Raw genomic sequence first — 18883 nt, forward strand, 5'->3', positions numbered from 1 at the left:
AAAAATGCATATTTTTAATAAAAAGTTTCAAAATGTGAACTAGAGATACTGAGTGTCTTTTTTATAAGAACATATCATTTGCTGAAGACAAAACAAAACATGATGACCACTTTTTGTTATTTTTATTTTACAGATTAAAAAGCTGAATTTCTGCAAATGTGAGAGACTTATGCATAACCTTCAGGCTAGTAAATACCAGTGCCAGAATCATAAAAAGGCATAATATATAAGGGAAATATACAGCTTCCTTTTTTATTGTATAATTGTATGGGATATGAGTGCAATTTTGTACATGAATAGATTGTGTGGTGGTTAAATTGGGCTTTTATTCCCTTTTAAAGAAAGAATAGCTTTCTCTAAAACTTTCTAAACAAATTTTTGATGTGTTACTTTTGATTTTTAAATTTCAATGTAGTACATTAAGATAATTAGCAATCATGGAGATAAACCATCGAAGAAAACAAATTATGTATCTGGGTCGAGAGCACTTAATACAACAACACACTTCCTTGTTTGTTTAAGGGTTCACTCTTGGCAATGAAACAGTTTCCAACTCATTTTAAATAAACCGCATGTGTGCACGTGTACACACACAACAGATATCACAGTGAAAAACAAGGATACCAAAGATAATTCAAAATCCATTTCATAAGCCATGTGTGGGAGGACTTCCTACATGTATAAATAGATGAGAACACTTCTGTTTCTGGTGGTTATATTCCTTTGGATCAAATTAACACATATGACATCTACTAGGGCACTGCCAGTCTAATTGGAAAAGCCAAAATCTATATGGGTAGATGGTTATTGCCTCCGTCAGCTACATGAGCATATTTAATCTATATGAAATGTTGAATGGTAAAACATTTAAAAGTGATACATCTACTTGCACAAACAATAATAGATGAACCAATCTCGGATGGCATGTGGTAATTCTAGTGTGTGCATTTTTAGTATCACTTACATATAAATTGATTTTCCACGTAAAAATGCCAGGCTTCCATTTGGAAGTATATAAGCGGAAATCGGTCCATTTCATGTGATATTTAAATAAGCGACATGAATGTAAAATAGTAACTCTCACAGGCACACACACATCCATACTTATAAGTGGCCACAAAAGAAATCACTCCTACTTAGAATGAGACCCTTGCTTGAGGGTTAGTAGAATCCAAAACAGAATCTCTAAAGAGGTTCAAATGTCATGGTCCAGCTGCTCAGCTGGTGGATGCTGCCACATAGATTCAGTACTACGTGTTTCAGCACTATGTGAAGACAAACCAAAGTTCTTTTCATCCTCTCTTTAATCAGGAAATCCATGAAGACTGGAGTCCTAGACACTCCCCTTCACAGACAGACTTCAGTGTAAGATAGTGCCCTCTCCTCTGCTGCCCATTGGGTTTACTCAACCCTTCATCAGCTTCTATAATCAGTGTATTTATTGGCCGGTTACTCACCTGAAAGTGCAACTTTTCAGGCAAAGTCAGGATTCTTGAGTCACGCTTGCAAATACACGATACTCCCTAGTGAGCTCTGCTGTAAAAGTCTCTCATGTTTGCATACATCAAATGTCTTTTCTTTTTGCATGAGCCAATCTTACCTTTTTGGCATTTTCTGATTGATTGAGCATTTTTTCAGCATCCTCTAGCCAGGCTTGCAGACTAGCCACTGTATTGCCATAGCGATCCCAGTTAGAGATCACTTCTTCCAGCATGCTTCTCACACTCCTAACTTCTACTGAAAGATTTCGCCACTGAGCAGTGGTTTCATTCATGAATTTCATTACATTCTCAGCTTCCTCCACTGAAACAGAAAAAAACCATTTATAACGCTTATTTTATATTTTAAATCCTCCATGCCTTTTTTTCCTGTGGTCGTATACATTGGTGTGCAATAGTATCCATCACAAATGCCAGAGTTCATTTCCAACAAATATAACAGACATAATTACACACAGAAAACAAATTTATTTTACAAATTACATCTTTACACTAATTAATTTCTCATTTACTTCATTGTTAATACTCAAGTTATTCTATGCTTTTGACTTTAATCCTTAGAATTGAAGGTAGCTTGAAAAATTGCAATTTAGAAAATGAATGCTTATTTTGTTCTCTCTTAGAAGAACTCATACACACACAGACACAGAGAGAGAGAGAGAGAGAAAGAGAGAGAGAGAGGGAAAGAGAGACAGAGAGAGAGAGAGACAGAGAGAGAGAGAAAGAGAGAGAGAGAGGGAAAGAGAGAGAGACAGAGAGAGAGAGAGGGAGAGAGAAAAAGTATGATTATGCAGGTCAGGCACTGTGCAAAGCACAGGCAACTGAAGCCAGTATGTGTTCTCTTGGCCAATGGCAAGGTGACACAAAAATTCCCTGGAGAGAAAGAATGATCTGATCAGATAGAAACCTGTAGGCTCTAAATTCTACTCCAGTGTACACTGCAGCACATTCTGTAGTTTGTTTTACCTGAACCATCTGCTTTGATATACATTTCGGCTGTCTGTTTCAAGATCTGGTATGTCACTTCATATTGTTCAAAGAACTTGCTATTTTCTATAAAAGACTAGAAAAGGAGGAATGGTTAGAAGATAGCAAACATTAGGCTCATGTAAAATTCCAAAGTCAATTTTCTTTAGTATAGCTATAAGCATAGTTTACCCAAATTTGCTAATATCACTCTTTTTGAAAATATAAACCTAATTCCACTGCTACAAATTACCTAAGATCATTCTGAACACATAAATTGATTCCATGCTTTTGATTCTAACCCAGTATGAGATTGAGAAAATATTCTATTTCTTCACCAACCAAAGGTTTGCTTTTTGAAGAGACAGAAATTTCTCCAGAGAACTTGGGTCTAACATTTAGAAAGCACTAAATTTAGAAGAACATTTTAAAGTGTCCCACTGTGTTTCAGCTGTGGAATTCTGTTGCTCTTTGAACATTAATCCTGGTGAATGACTGCTCTGAGGAACTCCAGATTATAAATAAATGACACAGTGCACAAATACTCCCCTTAAAATAAAAAGTAAGTAGGCTGGGAGCAGTGGCTCATGCCTCTAATTCCAGCACTTCAGGAGGCTGAGGTGGCCAGATCACCTGAGGTCAGGAATTCAAGACCAGCCTGGCTAACACGGTGAAACCCCATATCTACTAAAAATACAAAAATTAGCCAGGTGTGGTGACATGTGCCTGTAGTTCCAGCTACTCAGGAGGCTAAGGCAGGAGAGTTGCTTGAATCCAGCAGCTGGAGGTTGCAGTGAGCCAAGAAAGATCTTGCCACTGCACTCCAGCCTGGGTGACAGAGTGAGACTCCATCCAATAATAATAATAACAAATAAACTAAAAGTAAATAGAAAAATTTAAAATAATTTCATACTCTATTCATGTTATCAATAGCCTATTATAGAAAAATTTCAGTAAGACATGTCTATAAATCTGTAATTCATACATGTAATACAGTCACTACTGGCAAATGGATACTATAAAATTGAGAATATACAAAAAAGTCTTTAGGTAAATTTTATGATTGTTCACTTCAAGAAATACAAAATAATGCCCGTTTCAAAGATTATTCTCACTTCTCTAAAGTAGAGAACTGATGCAATTATAGCTAACAACATATCACCAGAGGCTCTTTAATTTCTTCTAATATTATAATGAGTTCCTGTGATTTGAATCTATTAAAATACTTGATAAATGTCACTGTCATAAATACAAAATTAGCCTTCAAAAACCAGCTGATTTTTTGTGTAGCATGCTGATGAATACTTAATGTGGAGTTGCAAGACACTTGTGTGCAGAGGAAACATTATTATTCATAAAGCAATTTCATAGAAATCTCTAGATTGTTTTTACTGATAAATGTTTATCATATTTTGAGATAACATTTAAAAAATTGTATCTATAACAAATTTTATGTTTATAAAGCGTTTGCTTATAAATTATTCTTCAGGGATAAAGTAAATAGAGAAAGCTGTGAGCTGGAATAAGAGGCTCCATGATGAATACAACATTCAATAACTTTCATTGGCTTTATTTTATTTGAGAATAAAGTAAGACAATAATATTCTGATTAACTCACTATTTATTCTTATATCTTTTTATTACAACCCAGTTGGGAAAAGAATAATTTACTAGAATTTCAATTTTGAGTAACTTAACTAAACAACCAAATCATTATTTGATCAAAAATTGAAAATTATATCTAATGTTCAAGATACTGTGTAAGAAATTGAAGAAATAATTATATTTGGCAAAGTTTAAAAAACAGTCTGCATTTAATATTAATGCAAATTTCAAGAAGCTAATAGCAAAACAATTGTTCTAAGTGTCAAAGAATGGGAAATAGTTGCTTGTGGTGCACAGGAATACTTAAATATGCTTTTGCTAGAGTAGTTTACAAAATAAGTAAAAATAAACAAGTGAGAAAAACTTATTTCCAATTTAATTTTTGGTTCAAGAGGCAGGGAAGAAGGGAGAATGTTTTCGGGAAGAATATTTGATAAATGCTGTAGACACTCATTAATATATTTTTGAACTTTGCTATTAGCAAGACTGGATGGTTAATTTTCAAAGAAATATTCCTGTTTTATTTTAAAATTTTATTGGTCCATTTAACTTGGTCCTTTTTATTCTGAATATGGAATAAATGCATTTAGCAATATGGATTATTTTGTCTATTAAGTCACTTTAGCAGAACTGCTAACTCTCCATTTTACTGTAAGCAATTTAGACACACCTCTCAGAAAAATGCAAAAGTAAATACAAATGCATGTTTAAAATAATAATATCAGGATTCATTTATTTCTTTCAAAATAAGGTTGAAATTTGGAACCCAAGTTCAACAAATAAGCCATTTTAGTCAGGGGACTTTTAAAGTTGATAGTACTTCAAGAAAAGTAAGTGGCATACTTATTTTTGGTGTTTAATTTTAGTGTTAGTGACTGCATTTCTACTTTCACAAGATGGGCGCAAATATAATAAATATGAAGCTCATCAGTTTCACTTGAATGGAACTACACCAGATAATTTGAGATAATTAAAATGAACATTAAGGAGTGGTTTTTATCAAGACTATTAACATTAAAATATAATTATGAATAATAAAATGAATATTCACATTATGTTGCATTCACAAAGTCCACAGCTTCAAGAGCTCTTTCACGTGAAAGAATGAAATAGCAGCCTCTTTTTTCATAATGCATTGTGAGCATATATTTTGGTCTTTGTCAACAATTTTGACAGCAAGAACTAAACACATTATCATTTGATTTGCATTACAGCATGTAATCACTTACCAATGGCAGTGCCCTAAATTAATGACAACAAGTATTTGTGAAGTGTTATCCAAGAATTCTTTAAGCACTCAGTGGCTGCATATCTGAGCTAGGAAGCACATTCTCTTTCTCTGACACTTAGAAAAAATGTATTCTTTTTTTTTTTTTTTTTTGCAGGATGAATAAGTCTGATTTGAGAATTACGACTAAGAAGAAGATAATCATGGAAACTGTATGTCCCAAATATTACTTTGGTTATTACATGATATAGCAGCATGTGGCTTATTATAATACTTTTTTTTTTGAAACAGGGTCTTACTCTGTAGCTCAGGCTGAAGTGCTGTAGCAGGATCATAGCTCACTGCAGCCATAAACCCCAGGGCTCAAGTTATCCTCCTGCTTCAGCCTCCTGAGTGGTTGGGACTACAGGTGCGCACCATGACACCAGGCTAAATTTTCAAATTTTTTTGTAAAGACAGGGTCCCACTATGTTTCCCGAGGTGGTCTCACACTCCTGGCCTCAAGTGCCTCTTCCATCTAAGCCTCCCAAAGTGCTAGGATTACAGGTGTTTGTGAGCTGCTGCTCCCAGCCCTTTTTTGGTGGGGGTGTGGGGGTTAGAAACTAAGAAAAGAATTGCATTTACAAAACTGACTTTTGTAATTTGTGATTTTATTTGAAAATCTTCAGGGTCTTTGAAATAGAATCTTCCAAAATGAATGATTTTTCATAGTGCTCTAAAAGGATAAGAGATGCTCTATGAGGTGTTAACATAGAAGGAAAAAAGTAAATGTCAGTCTCTGTTACCCTAGAAATATTCCTACTGTTTTATTATTATTATCACCATCATCATCATCATTATTAAACATCTGGGAAAGACTAAGTCTTCTAGAAATTAAGTTATTCACAGACACATGGGTACTCAGTAGCTAAACCATGACAAACCACGTTTGTAGTGACTGGTATCTGCACTTCATCATTTTCTCCTCTCCCACAACCATGCTGTCTCATACACAAATAACAGCAACTCTCAGGCTTTGACGGTACACTTACATATATTGTCAAATATGAGCCAATGTTAAATAGAACTAATATTTATGTGAATTACATTCTTTACACCATGAAGACATAAGATATCATATCAATGATTTGGTCTTTTAAGTTAAAAATATTTTTTTCACAATTTATTTAGATCGTGATAGCAAGTAAGCTCAAGGGTTTTTGATTTGAAAAGATATGGATTCAATTTCTGATTCCACACTTTCCCACCTGGAGCATGTGCCACCAGGAGTATGTGACTTGAGCCTATGAAGCCTCAGTGCTTTTGCACTGGCTCCTTGGTATCTGAAACAATGTGAGACCCCCAGCTTGCAGGGCCATCACTGAGATAAAAGATGATGCATGCAAAACACTTGGCACGTGAGAAATGCTCCATACTCCATGGTTATCAAAACTATAAGCAAAAAAATACCTTAAAATCCTTTACAGAAAAGAAATATGAGTGATAGGTAGGCATTCTTCAGTAGCAGATGAGATTATTAGGAAATGTTCATTAAAGCATGCTTTGTCTGTAGGATAATCAGCAATTTTTTGAATAGCTTTGAAAGTTAAAAAGCAGTTTGGAAGTAGCAGCTGAGTGAACTTGTCTTTAACTTTATGAGGTAGGCAGAAAGTACTAACGTTTTTTTATCATTAATCATAATTCTTTATTCACATATTATTTGAGAAAATCAAAGAGAATTATTAACATCATTGTGTTGGAACATTCACCTGGTGGAACGGTCTTATTAGCTGTTTAAATATGACTGATTGGCTGTTCTGAAATAGCCAGAACAAAGATTGTGTCTGGTATAATTAACTACTGGGCTCGGAGGGTATCATTTGGCATGACCAAATCTGAAAATATACATGCATATTTGTGTTTTATATTTGAAGAGCTAATGTAATTGCTTGAATCTAAAACTCTATGTTTTTCATAACTTGCCAAAATAACTAGAAATGAATAAAGGAACATAACAAATTTTGCATTTTGGGACAAATGTTTCCTAGACAATTTTAGTATAGGTAAAGATTTTACTGCAAAGCAGTTAAATCATTTTTTTTCTCAACTACATGTTGCTCACTCATCACAGAAAATGAAACTGAAATGTAACAAAATAGATCCTAGTTCTAAGATGCCTCAGTGAGAATATGGATTCAGTAAGTATTTCAATCAGAACATGTTATAGAGTCACTATGACTAATCAAGTTATAAACGGGCTTATATTTTAAAAGTTCATTGATTTATCATAGAATTTGTATTTAAACATAAATGAAACAGCACAAGACTAAAATAACTATTAATATTAATTTTGTGAGCAAATTTGCATTGAAAATTAATTTGTAGGAGGGGCATGTTCAATTAACTAAGAAATAACCTGTCTTTAGTACCTATAATACATTAATCACATGTAAGTGAAAGCTGCTAGGTACAGAGCAGCCAAATTCTTTCATTGATGCAGGTCTATGATTCTGGTAGACAGAGAATTATCTATATTGATAGCCAAAAATATGAGATAATCTTTAAAAATTAAGTTGGTACAGAGATTTATTGACAAAATTTTACTTTTCCTGGGTGCACACAAGAGTCAATGAAGCTCAGGGAATGACAATAAAAAAGACACCATGGACACAATCTAAAAAAATAGTTCTCATTTGGACACTTGAGAATTGTTCTAAACTAGGCAAAACTGAATTTTAAAAAACACAAAGGTAATCTTTAAGTATTTTAATTTAGTTTAAATGGTGACCTCCAATAAAAAATTGGGGTATGCAATCCAAAAACTTTTAAAAAAAATCAATAAAGCCAGTCAGAATGGTCCCATATGATTAATGCAGCAAAGCCTTTCTAAACTAGGGGATTTTAAATAATCAAATTCCAAAGAAATAGGTTTAGATTTCCGATAATTCTGAAAAGCTCATAAACTTATATCTAACCCATTTAACACACAGCTATCTTTATGTTTAAATTCAAGATTAAAACAACAGCGTCAAAGTAACTGAACAGTGTTGCTAAATCCATGGCTCATCGGAATTCTCTGTCAAAGCACTTGGGACTTACCACGTAGTTCTGTAGAAGCTGCTCCACTGACTCTCTCCTCCCATACTTAATGATCCAGGACTTCAGCTTTGACTCTGCAAGAACCAGCAGTGAGAGCAGACGGTACTTTAATTCTAAAAATTCCATTTTCATTAGGTGTAGCTCTGATGTGGAGGAAACAAAATGAAACCTAGAAATAAAACAGGGAGAATTTATAGAATGTAACTAGTAGTAACAGAACCGATGCTTACTTAACCTGTTACATGTCAGCCTTAAATAGAATGCGGCCACAAGCTCTTCTAACTCTGGCTGATCATTTTCTGGAGATCTGCTTTCTTTTCCAGCTCTGGATTTAAAAGCAAAACATGAATGATTGAAATCTTCGATTTGGTTTTTTCCCCTGCCAACACATCTCTCGTCTGTTTCTTTTATAAGCTGTTTTTGCAATATTACATAATGTTCCTTACAGTACTGAACAAAAATACAGCCTATGAAGAAACCATTTCTGTGATTACCAGGCTGCAGATAAATTCAGGTTCAGTCTTTTCAGTTAATAATATATTTGAATGTTGGCATTCTCAGCATACGTTATGGGAGCTCACTTCCTATTTACCAAAGGTAAGCTTCTCTGTTAAAAATAAAATCATGAAAAAAAAAAAAAGAAATGTAAAAAGCATCCACCTGGCATTTTAAAAACAGACTTCATTTAAATACATTCTCTTACCTCTCAGCCATGTCCTCTAATTGATCAGGTGGCACTGGAATCCCGTTAACAGACCTAGTCCGGTAGATTTCATGGAATGCTCTTTTGTGGGCATCTGTGTTTTGAAGCAGATCCTAAGATACAGTTAAAAAAAATAAAAAATGAAAAACATGTTTCACAGAGGACTAAGGAGCATAATTTCCAGCCTTCACCGATGAGTCAATGTATTCAACAATTTGATTCTGCTGCCACATTCAGAGGCAGCTTACCTTGAACAGGAGCAACTGGGTGCTTGTACTTAAAACACTATGCTGGAACTGCATCTAATAATTATGCATCTTTTAAACACACATGACACTTGCACAGCAATGCATTCAGACATTTTAAAGGCACATGAGCCAAAGGAAAATGTAATTACTGCTATGAAATGATTTTGGTATTTTTCACCTTTCTTGATTTTGGATATGTTGGTTTTTAAAGGCTTAAAACTAAGTATGACAAATTGAAACCTTTGATGGCAAAAGGCATTAGGCTTTCTACTGTTATTTTATTTTGAATGCATGCAGACTATTATAAATTGATATTTTCTTGTTATCTAAAGTCAATCATATTACAATATATGTTGAAATACCCTTTTGGTTAGAAAATTTCAAACAAGTGCAGGGAATGCCCCATAGGTAACACAGTGGGAAAATTAAATGTGATGTTAATAAATATTCATTATAGACTGTATAGAACTCCACAGGTTTGATTCATTTATTTAGGTTAATTTGAATCTTCTTTGATGTATTTTCTGTGTTTTTCATCATTCATAAACTAATTTCTAAAAAGATGTACATGTGTTTTATACTCCCTCAGCAATTTCTCACATAGAAGCAAGGAAAGAGTTAGGTGAAAGGAGATTCATGCCTTAATTTCTAGAGCTTAGTTTGTGTCCCAGTGGCAGAATAAATACAGTACCTAATAATGTGTCACTCACTGGAAAAGTAAGACACATCAGCCCATGAAAATAATACATTAAAATTAATATATTTATCTCATACCAAAATTTAGTGGGTTAATTGGAGAAATTAGTGCAAAACTGGCCTAAAATCAAGAGACACACTTGAGAGAGGGACAAGTGAAGACTTTTCTATCATAAATTAAAACATTAGGGTTTGTATGTGCTTGTCTACATATGACATTTTAACATGGTAGAAAAGCCTTAGGGCCAAATTATTTCTATTCTCATATATTTTGCTATGATCACATTTTGACGTGCTCTGACTCTGTAGGTAAGTGCAAAGATATTCATAAGTCATGTGTGCCTCAAGGAAGGGTACTGTGTGAAGCCAAGAGCTCATCACAAGAGAACAGAGAACAAATGAGTGATTTTTTACAGCAGCTATTGATGATGAGTATTCTAGCCATTCTCTAACTCCTTTATTACATGCAGACACATTTCTATAAGCTTATGGTTTTGGCTGAAACTTTCCCAAGTGACGTCAGAGCACACTTGGAGCTCTCACCCCAGCTAGCTCTGACTTGTAACTGTTTTTAAATTTCAACCATATTGAAAAAGTCTGTACAAGCTATCCAAACAGAAACATTTTCATCCATATAATAAAAGAACGTCTTCAGTTGGCATGATGTCACTGATTCCTCTGAAAGGTCTTCTCAGTATAAAGCAGCTAGATGCTGGATAAAATATATGATTTTAATTCACCTTGCTGGGTTCATAGGAAGTAAGAAATATTTTAGGTCCCCCATTCTCAGTAAAACATGACCCCAAAACTAGATCACAGATGTAGGCAAAGAACAAATAGGAAAATCCAGATTTTCCTGGACAAATATCTACACCATTGCTGAGAGAGTCTTAGAATGTGAACAGGGTAAGGACACTGAAACAAGATCTCTTCCATTTAGTCAGAACCCTCAATGAGGGCTAACATGGCCAGGTTATTAGCAAATGCAAATACCATAAGAGGAAAGCAGAGATCACCAACCACAGGAAACAAGCCACCATGAGTGAGAATCAGCAGAAACAACAAATTTATCATGCTAGAAAAATGTCAGTAATTTAATATTTGACAACAATATGTAAGATAAAAAGGAGAGTGGTCTGGTTAAAGTATTCCCAGTTCCTTATATTGATTAAGAGGGGGTTAAGATATGGATTAACTTTCAATTTTGCTAAATATCTAACAAAATTCAAGGGCAATCTTACTGTACAACTAGAGTTTATAACTTTCATGCCAGTATAATAAATAAAACCATGGAATAAGAAAAATGAGCAAGGAAACAAAAAGTTAAACCTCCTTAATAAACTTATAAATAGCAAGAAAGTAGAAAAGAAGAAAAAGTAGAGCAAATAGAAAGCAAAGGCTTAGATGCTAGAAACAAATTCAAGAATATCAATAATAATAAGTAAATGTGAATAATGTAGAAATTTACTAGTTACAAGACAGAGATATTCAGATTGGAAAAACAAACAAAATAGAATTATCTGCTTTTTACAAAAGATACACCTAATCATTAAGAACATGGATAGGTTAAAATTAATAAAATAGAACACATGTCAGGCAAATACTAAGAGAAATCTGATATAAATATATTAATACCACACAAAATGGATTTCAGAACAGAATCATTATAAGTATAGACACTCCTTGACTTACGACAGGGTTATGTCCCAATAAACTCATTGTAAGTTGAAAATATTGTAAGTAAAAAATGTATTTAATACACCTAAACCAACCAAACATTATAGCTTAGCTTCACCTACATTAAATGTTCTCAGAACACTCACACTCACATTAGCCTACAATTTGGCAAAATCATCTAACACAAAGCCTATTTTATAATAAAATGTTGACTACGTCACATAAGAGTATCATATCAGATGTCATTGCTCAATGTATATTACTTTTGCACCATTGTATAGTGAAAATTGTAAGTTGAATCACTATAAGTCAGAAACCATCTATAATTAATTGCATAAAGATTAAACTTTCAGTTTACTGGAGGATGATATATTATTCCTGAACTTGAACACGCCTATTAAACTCTGAACTATATAAAGCGAAAACTGATAGAACTGTAGGGAGAATCTGAAACATCAGCATCACTGTGGGACTTATCAACATGCCTCTCTAAATGAGACACAGCAATGGAAGAAGCGTTACAGCAGGTTGTGAGGTAAAGAAGGGAAAGGGCTGCAGGAATGGCCTTTGTAAGAACTTTTGGTGTTTTGGTAGTGGAAGCCAGCTGGGAATTTTGAGCAGATTGGTGAAATTATTTCAGCTACATTTTAAGGATCACTGTGTGATCCTTCTGAAAATACCCTATCCTCCATACGTTTGCTTCCCATTGCTTCTAAGACAACACTGTAGCTGGATTTCCTCCAACCTCACTGGTTGCTCCTTCTCAGACGTTTACTGGTTCTTCTACTATTCAATTTCTTAATACTGGATTCCCTCCAGATCAGTCCTTGGTCTTTTTCTCTTCTCTGTATACACTTCTTTATTTAATTTCTCCAGTCTTGGAGCTTCAAACATCCCTCCATATGCCAATGACTCTGCATTTTTATCTCCAGGCTATACTTCTCTCTCGAGCTCTCTTACCTATTGCCTACTCCACATGTCCTCTTGGATGAGGAACAGACTCAACATGCCCCAAACTGAATTCCTCATCTCTCCTCCAAAACTTGCTTCATTGTCTCCTATCTTTAATTGATAGAAACTCTGTTTTTTTCATTTACTCTGCCCCAAAATCATAATGTTATTTATGGCTCTTCTTTCATAGAACATATCTAACGCTGAAAATTTTTCTGCCCTCAAATGTATTTGGAATCTGTCCATTTCTCACCATCTCTACAGCTGCTTCCCTGGTTCAAGGCACTCAAACTGGACTGTTGAAATGGTACCCTGGCCTCCACTCTCCATTCGTAACCCAGTCTATTCTTACACCGCAGCCATATCATGAAAATACTGTCATTCCTTTGTGAAAAAAATGGGTGTCATTCCTTTGTGAAAAAAAATTATGCGTGTAATTCTAGCACTTTAGGAGGGCAGGCAGATCGCTTGAGCCCAGGAGTTTGGGACCAGCCTGGGCAACATGGTACAACCCTCTCTCCAAAATAAAAAAAATTAGCCAGGTGTGGTGGCCCATGACTGCAGTCCTGCCTACTTGGGAGGCCAAGGTGGGAGGATCACTGAATCCTGGGAGGCAGAGGCTGAAGTGAGCCATGATCACACTGTTACACTCCTGCCTGGGCAACAGAGCCAGACCCTATCTCAAAAAAAAAAAAAAAAAAAAAAAAAAAAGAAAGAAAGAAAGAAAAAAAAGAAAAGAAAATGGTTGAAAAAAGAAGGTTAGAACATTGTAGAGCAAATCAACAATGCCAAAGTGTGATTAAGGAAAAGTGAGGCGGTACAAAGAAACAATATTGGGGAAATATATATAGGCACAGAAAATAATATACAGAATATATAAAACAATACTTTGAACAATTTTATGCCAGTAATTTTGAAGACTAAGTCAAAAACACACAGTTTTAGCAAGTATGCATCATCAAAATTGACCCAATTGCAATCTTGAGAGCCTGAATATGGCGAGACAACAGTGAAAGAAAACAACAATTCCCACCCGCATGCAGTTGATATTATAGTGCAGAAAACCAAGCAAAAGGGAAAATACATAATTCAAATAGGTAACAGTTGAGATGATGATGAAACCTAAAGAGAAACATCAAACAAGAAAGGGGAAGGGGAAGTTTGGGGGAAGCTGTAATTTCAAAAGAGGTGTCCAGAAAAGGGCTGACTAAGGGGACATTTTAGTAAAGGCCTTAAAGAGATGAAGAAGATGGTAATGGGAGTATCTGTAAGAGGATGTTTCAGAGTGAGGAATGAGAACATTCCAGAAAAACGGCAAGGGTAAAGACTTCAAGGTAGGGAATGTGCTTGTTTGTTTGATGTCATCTTTTCAATGACGTTTCACTGACCACCCTATTTAAAATTGCAATGACACCTAATATCCCCTGTCCTTTTACTTTCTAACCTAAATTGACTTTTTTTTTTTAGACAGAGTTGCACTCTTGTTGTCCAGGCTGGAGTGCACTGGTGCAATCTTGGCGCAACACAACCTCTGCCTCCTGGGTTTAAGTGATTCTCCCACCTCAGCCTCTCTCGAGTAGCTGCCATAGCAGGCATGCACCACCACACCTGCTAATTTTGTATTTTTAGTCGAGATGGGGTTTCTCCATATTGGTCAGGCTGGTCTCGAACTCCCGACCTCAGGTGATCTGCCCACCTTGGCCTCCCAAAGTGCTGGGATTACAGGCGTAAGCCACCATTCCCAGCAAATTTAATTATTTTGCATGTTTATTACTTTTACTTGCCTCCTCTCAATAGAAGGTAAGTTATCTAAGGGCAGGGATTTTTGTCTGTTTTGCTCACAGATGTATCACAAATGCTTAAAACACTGCTTTGCACATTGAGAATGCTCAACAGATATTTGTTGAAAGATTAGAGAATACTAGAAGGGTACAGCCAGGGGAGTAAGAAGAAAACTTACAAGTGGCACAATCCTAGCTCACTCACTGCAGCCTTTAACTCCTGGGCTCATGCAAGATAGATAGATAGATAGATAGATAGATAGATAGATAGATAGATAGATAGATGATAGATAGATACATAGATAGATAGATAGGTAAATAGATACATAGATAGATAGATAGATGGATACACAGATAGATAGATATATAGATAGATATATAGATACATAGATAGATAGATAGATAGATAGATAGACAGACAGACAGACAGATAGATAGACAGATAGATAGATAGATAGATTGATTAATTTTTTTTTTTTGAGACAGAGTTTTGCTCTCGTTGCCCAGGCTAGAGTGCAATGGCATGATCTCTGCTCATCACAACCTCCACCTCCTGGGTTCAAGACATTCTCCTGCCTCAGCCTCTTGGGTAGCTGAGATTATAGGCGCCTGCCACCATGCTCTGCTAATTTTGTATTTTTAGTAGAGATGGGGTTTCTCCATGTTGGTGAGGCTGGTCTCGAACTCCCAATCTCAGGTGATCCACCCACCTCGGCCTCCCAAAGTGCTGGGATTACAGGTGTGAGCCACCGCCCCTGGCCAAATTGTTCTATTTTTTTTCGTAGAGACAGGGTCTCGCTTTGTTGGCCAGGTTGGTCTCAAACTTCTGGCCTCATGTGATCCTCTCGCCTTGGCTTCTCAACATGCTGGGATTACAAGTATGAGCCACCATGACCTAAAGAAAGTCTTACAAGGGAAAAGGCATAACTATGTAAAATGTTTGCCATAGGTGAGGTAAGAAGACTGGGAACTGGCCGTTGGGTGAGGAAAGAGACAAAGCCTGGTACACTTGGTACCAGGGCATGGCAAGAGAAAAGCTTGATTGGAATGGGTTTTAGAAAGAATGAGAGAAGAGAATTTTGAAAGAAGAAAGAACGTAGCCAATTCTCTCAAACAGCCTTGCTGTAAAAGGAAGGAGGAAAATTGGACAGTAGCTGGGAAGGGAAATGGGGCTAAGAAAAAAACTTTTTAACATGAGTTAATAGCAGCATATTTGCATGTGGGCAAGAAGACTCCAACAGAGAAAGAAAGAGAAAATAATGTAGAAGGCAGGAAGGACAGGAATTACCTTTTGCAGAGAGGGTGGGATCTAATGTACACATGGAGATGTTGGCCTCGGCTCAGAGCACAGATGGCTCACCCATAGTAACAGAAGTGAAGAGAGCGTATTCGGGCACAGATGCAAGTAGGTGGGTTGATGTGGCCGTGGGAGCTTGTGGAAATTCTTTTCTGATTGCTTCTATTTTCTCAAAGAAAAAGGAAGTAATGTCATCAGCTAAGAGTGAGGATGGGGAGGAGGTGTGGAAGGTTTGAAGAGACAAGATATGAAATAGTTGTCCCAGAAATGAGGAAGGAATGGAGTCGGGAAATGCCTTCTGACTGCTAGGCACCATGAAGGGCCCACTTGGGTTAGTCATCGCGCCTGGGGGTGTGTTTTTCCTCAAGCCACAGTCAGCTACGTGTGTGTGGGCATGAACTAGGCAGAGACCTGGCTTTCAGCAGCATTGTGTTTTACCAGGAGAGTAAGACAACGTGAAATGTTCACAAGGCAAGTGAGGATGTAGACAAGTGGGGCTTTTACATTGCCCAAAGGGAAGTGGTAGAGAGAACAGGATGAAGGGAAAAGATGGGAAGATAACAGATTATAGGGCACAGAGGAGATGAAGACTTGTCTGACTGGAGAGGAAAGTTCTTGACAAAGAGCTTGTGGAGGGGTCACATTTACTGGTGATGAGCATTCGAGGCTATGCCTGTGGAGTGAGTGACAGGATCTTGGGGGAAGAGGAGGTCAAGAACCTGAGAGGTCAGGGTATTGGGAGGATCATCTATAGGTTACTGAAGTTACTAAGAATTATGTCATGCAATGTCATCCAGGAAATAAAATCTTCAAGAAAGAAGGGAAAGTGATCCAGGTAGTGTTGGTAACTGCTAAGGATGAGTAGCAGGTGGCAGAGTCTGATGGCTACTTTCATGATTCCTTATGACTGAAAGCCTTACTTTGCCAAAGCCATACTAAGAATAATATATTAGTCAGTACAATCACCCTATAAGTATGATATACAATAGCTTTGTGGTCACATTTTAAGCTTAGTGTTGAAGACAACTGGGATCATCAGCTACATGAACTTGGGAAAGTCACTTAACCTCTCTCTACCTACAGTTTCCTCATCAACAAAAGAGGATAATAGTACCTGTCTCACATTTGTCATATTAAGTGTTTGGTAAAAATCAAATACTTAGGACTGAAACCTGGTTAAGTCCTCCATAATAATTAGCTGTGGTTATTGTCATTTTTTTCTAGACAATTGAACATTAGGGTAACTGAAAAATGGAAAAGATAATACAGGTACGCTTTGTTTTGCAGAATAAATATGTTCACATATATGTTCATGTATATATTATGCTCATATATATATTTATGAGTCCTAAATTGTGATTTTCCCAATTTATTGCATGTCCAAGTGAGCCCAATATCCCAGCTTAGAGGTGTTATATCAAATTGAAGGCTGAGTTGGTGCCATTGAGGAAACTTACAATTTTTAGTTGTTTTAATAAGTCAAACTTGGCCAGGTGTGATGGCTCACGCCTCTAATCCCAGAACTTTGGGAAGCTGAAGAGGGCAGATCACTCGAGGTCAGGAGTGTGAGACTAGCCTGGCCAACATGGTGAAACCCTGTCTCTACTAAATACAAAAATTAGTTAGGTGTGGTGGAAGGTGCCTGTAATATCAGTTACATAGGAGGCTGAGGCAGGAGAATTGCTTGAACCTGGGAAGCGGTGGTTGCAGTGAGCTGAGATCACCCCATTGCATTCCAGCCTGAGAGCAACAGGTTGGGCCTCCATTTCAATAAGAATAAGAAAAATTCAAACTTTTCACCCTAAGGCTCAGCTTATTACAGGCTTCTAGTATATATATTTTCAATGCATGAGAACTGATCTTAAAATAGGCAATTTAATTGTTTTATGAGCTACTTTAAGTACCCATGCCCAGGTGTAGTAAAAGTTTCTTCCTCAATAAAAATATAATTCTGATATTCACTGTGAACCTGGTCTTAGCCCCTACCTACCTCTACTTTTTTTTTTTTGAAAGAGAGAAAGAAAGAGAAAAAAAGGAATGAAGAAGAGGAAAAAAGAGGAAGAGGAGGAAGGAGAGAGAACAGGAGTGTTGCTTAGTTGCCCAGGCTAGAATGCAGTCTAAAAATGGGTATTGAAAACCTCCCTTATACCATCAATTGTGCTTAATAATGGCCAACCAATATTTCATTTAAACCTGTGAGTAGATGTGATGTGGTACTGATAAGAGTGCATATCTTGTGTGTTTTAAGTGGAGAGTCCTATAAATGTTTATTAAGTTTACTTGTTCCGGGATCTGAGTTCAAGTCCAGGATATCCTTACTAATTTTCTGTCTTATTGTTCTATCTAATATTGATGTTGAAATCTCCCACTACTACTGTGTGGGAGTCCAAGTCTCTTTACAAGTCTTATGTATCCTGTATTGGGTACGTACACATCCAGGATCTTCTTGTTGCATCGATCCTTTTACCATTATGTCCTCTTTTGATCTTTGTTGCTTTAAAATCCATCCCATCAGAGGCGGGAATTGCAACCTCTTCTATTTATTTATTTATTTATTTATTAATTTTGCTCTCCATTTGGTTGACAAATCTTTCTCCATCCCTTTGTTTTGACTCTTTATGTATCCTTGCATGTAAGATGGGTCTGGATGCAGCATACCGTTGGGTTTTGGCTATATCTTTTGATTGGGGGATTTAATAAATTTAAATGTAAAATTATTGCCATTTGATGTTAGCTGGCTATTTTGCCCATTAGTTGATATAAATTCTTCATTATGTTGATACTCTTTACTTTTTGGTATATTTTTAGAAAGGCTAACACTGGTTCTTCCTTTCTGTGTGTAATGCTTCTTTCAGAAGCTCTTGTAAAGCAGGCTGGTGGTAATGAAATCTCTGAGTACTTGCTTATTCACAAAAGATTTTATTTTTCCTTCACTTGTAAAGCTTAGTTTGGCTGGATGTGAAATTCTGGGTTGAAAGTTCTTTTCTTTAATGACGTTAAATATAGGCCTCCATTCTCTTCTGGCTTGTAGGGTTTCTGCTGAGAGATCTGCTGTGAGTCTGATAGGCTTCCCTTTGTGGGTAACCTGACCTTTTTCTCTGGCTGTCCTTAGTGTTTTCTCCTTCATTTCCACCCTGGTGAATCTAACAATTAT

The 18883-nt window shown here is 36.2% G+C and overlaps 1 protein-coding gene across 33 annotated transcripts in view; it reads right to left on the reverse strand.

Moving 5' to 3' along the window:
• SYNE1 (spectrin repeat containing nuclear envelope protein 1) overlaps nt 1–18883 on the reverse strand; it is a 518696-nt gene that overhangs the window by 350826 nt on the left and 148987 nt on the right. For 30 of the 33 annotated variants that reach the window (XM_078370315.1, XM_035297742.3, XM_035297743.3 and 27 more), the window contains 4 exons: nt 9080–9192; nt 8377–8545; nt 2466–2562; nt 1601–1803 (listed from right to left, as the gene is read on the reverse strand). In XM_078370315.1, coding sequence (XP_078226441.1) covers nt 1601–1803; nt 2466–2562; nt 8377–8545; nt 9080–9192 — 582 coding nt within the window. Of the gene's footprint in view, nt 1–1600; nt 1804–2465; nt 2563–8376; nt 8546–8606; nt 8758–9079; nt 9193–9327; nt 9384–18883 lie in introns of those variants that run through there. The other 3 variants (XM_035297744.3, XM_035297745.3, XM_008995268.5) reach the window with 3 other exon arrangements.

Source organism: Callithrix jacchus, chromosome 4 (genome assembly GCF_049354715.1).
Source record: "Callithrix jacchus isolate 240 chromosome 4, calJac240_pri, whole genome shotgun sequence".
NCBI lineage: Eukaryota > Metazoa > Chordata > Mammalia > Primates > Cebidae > Callithrix > Callithrix jacchus.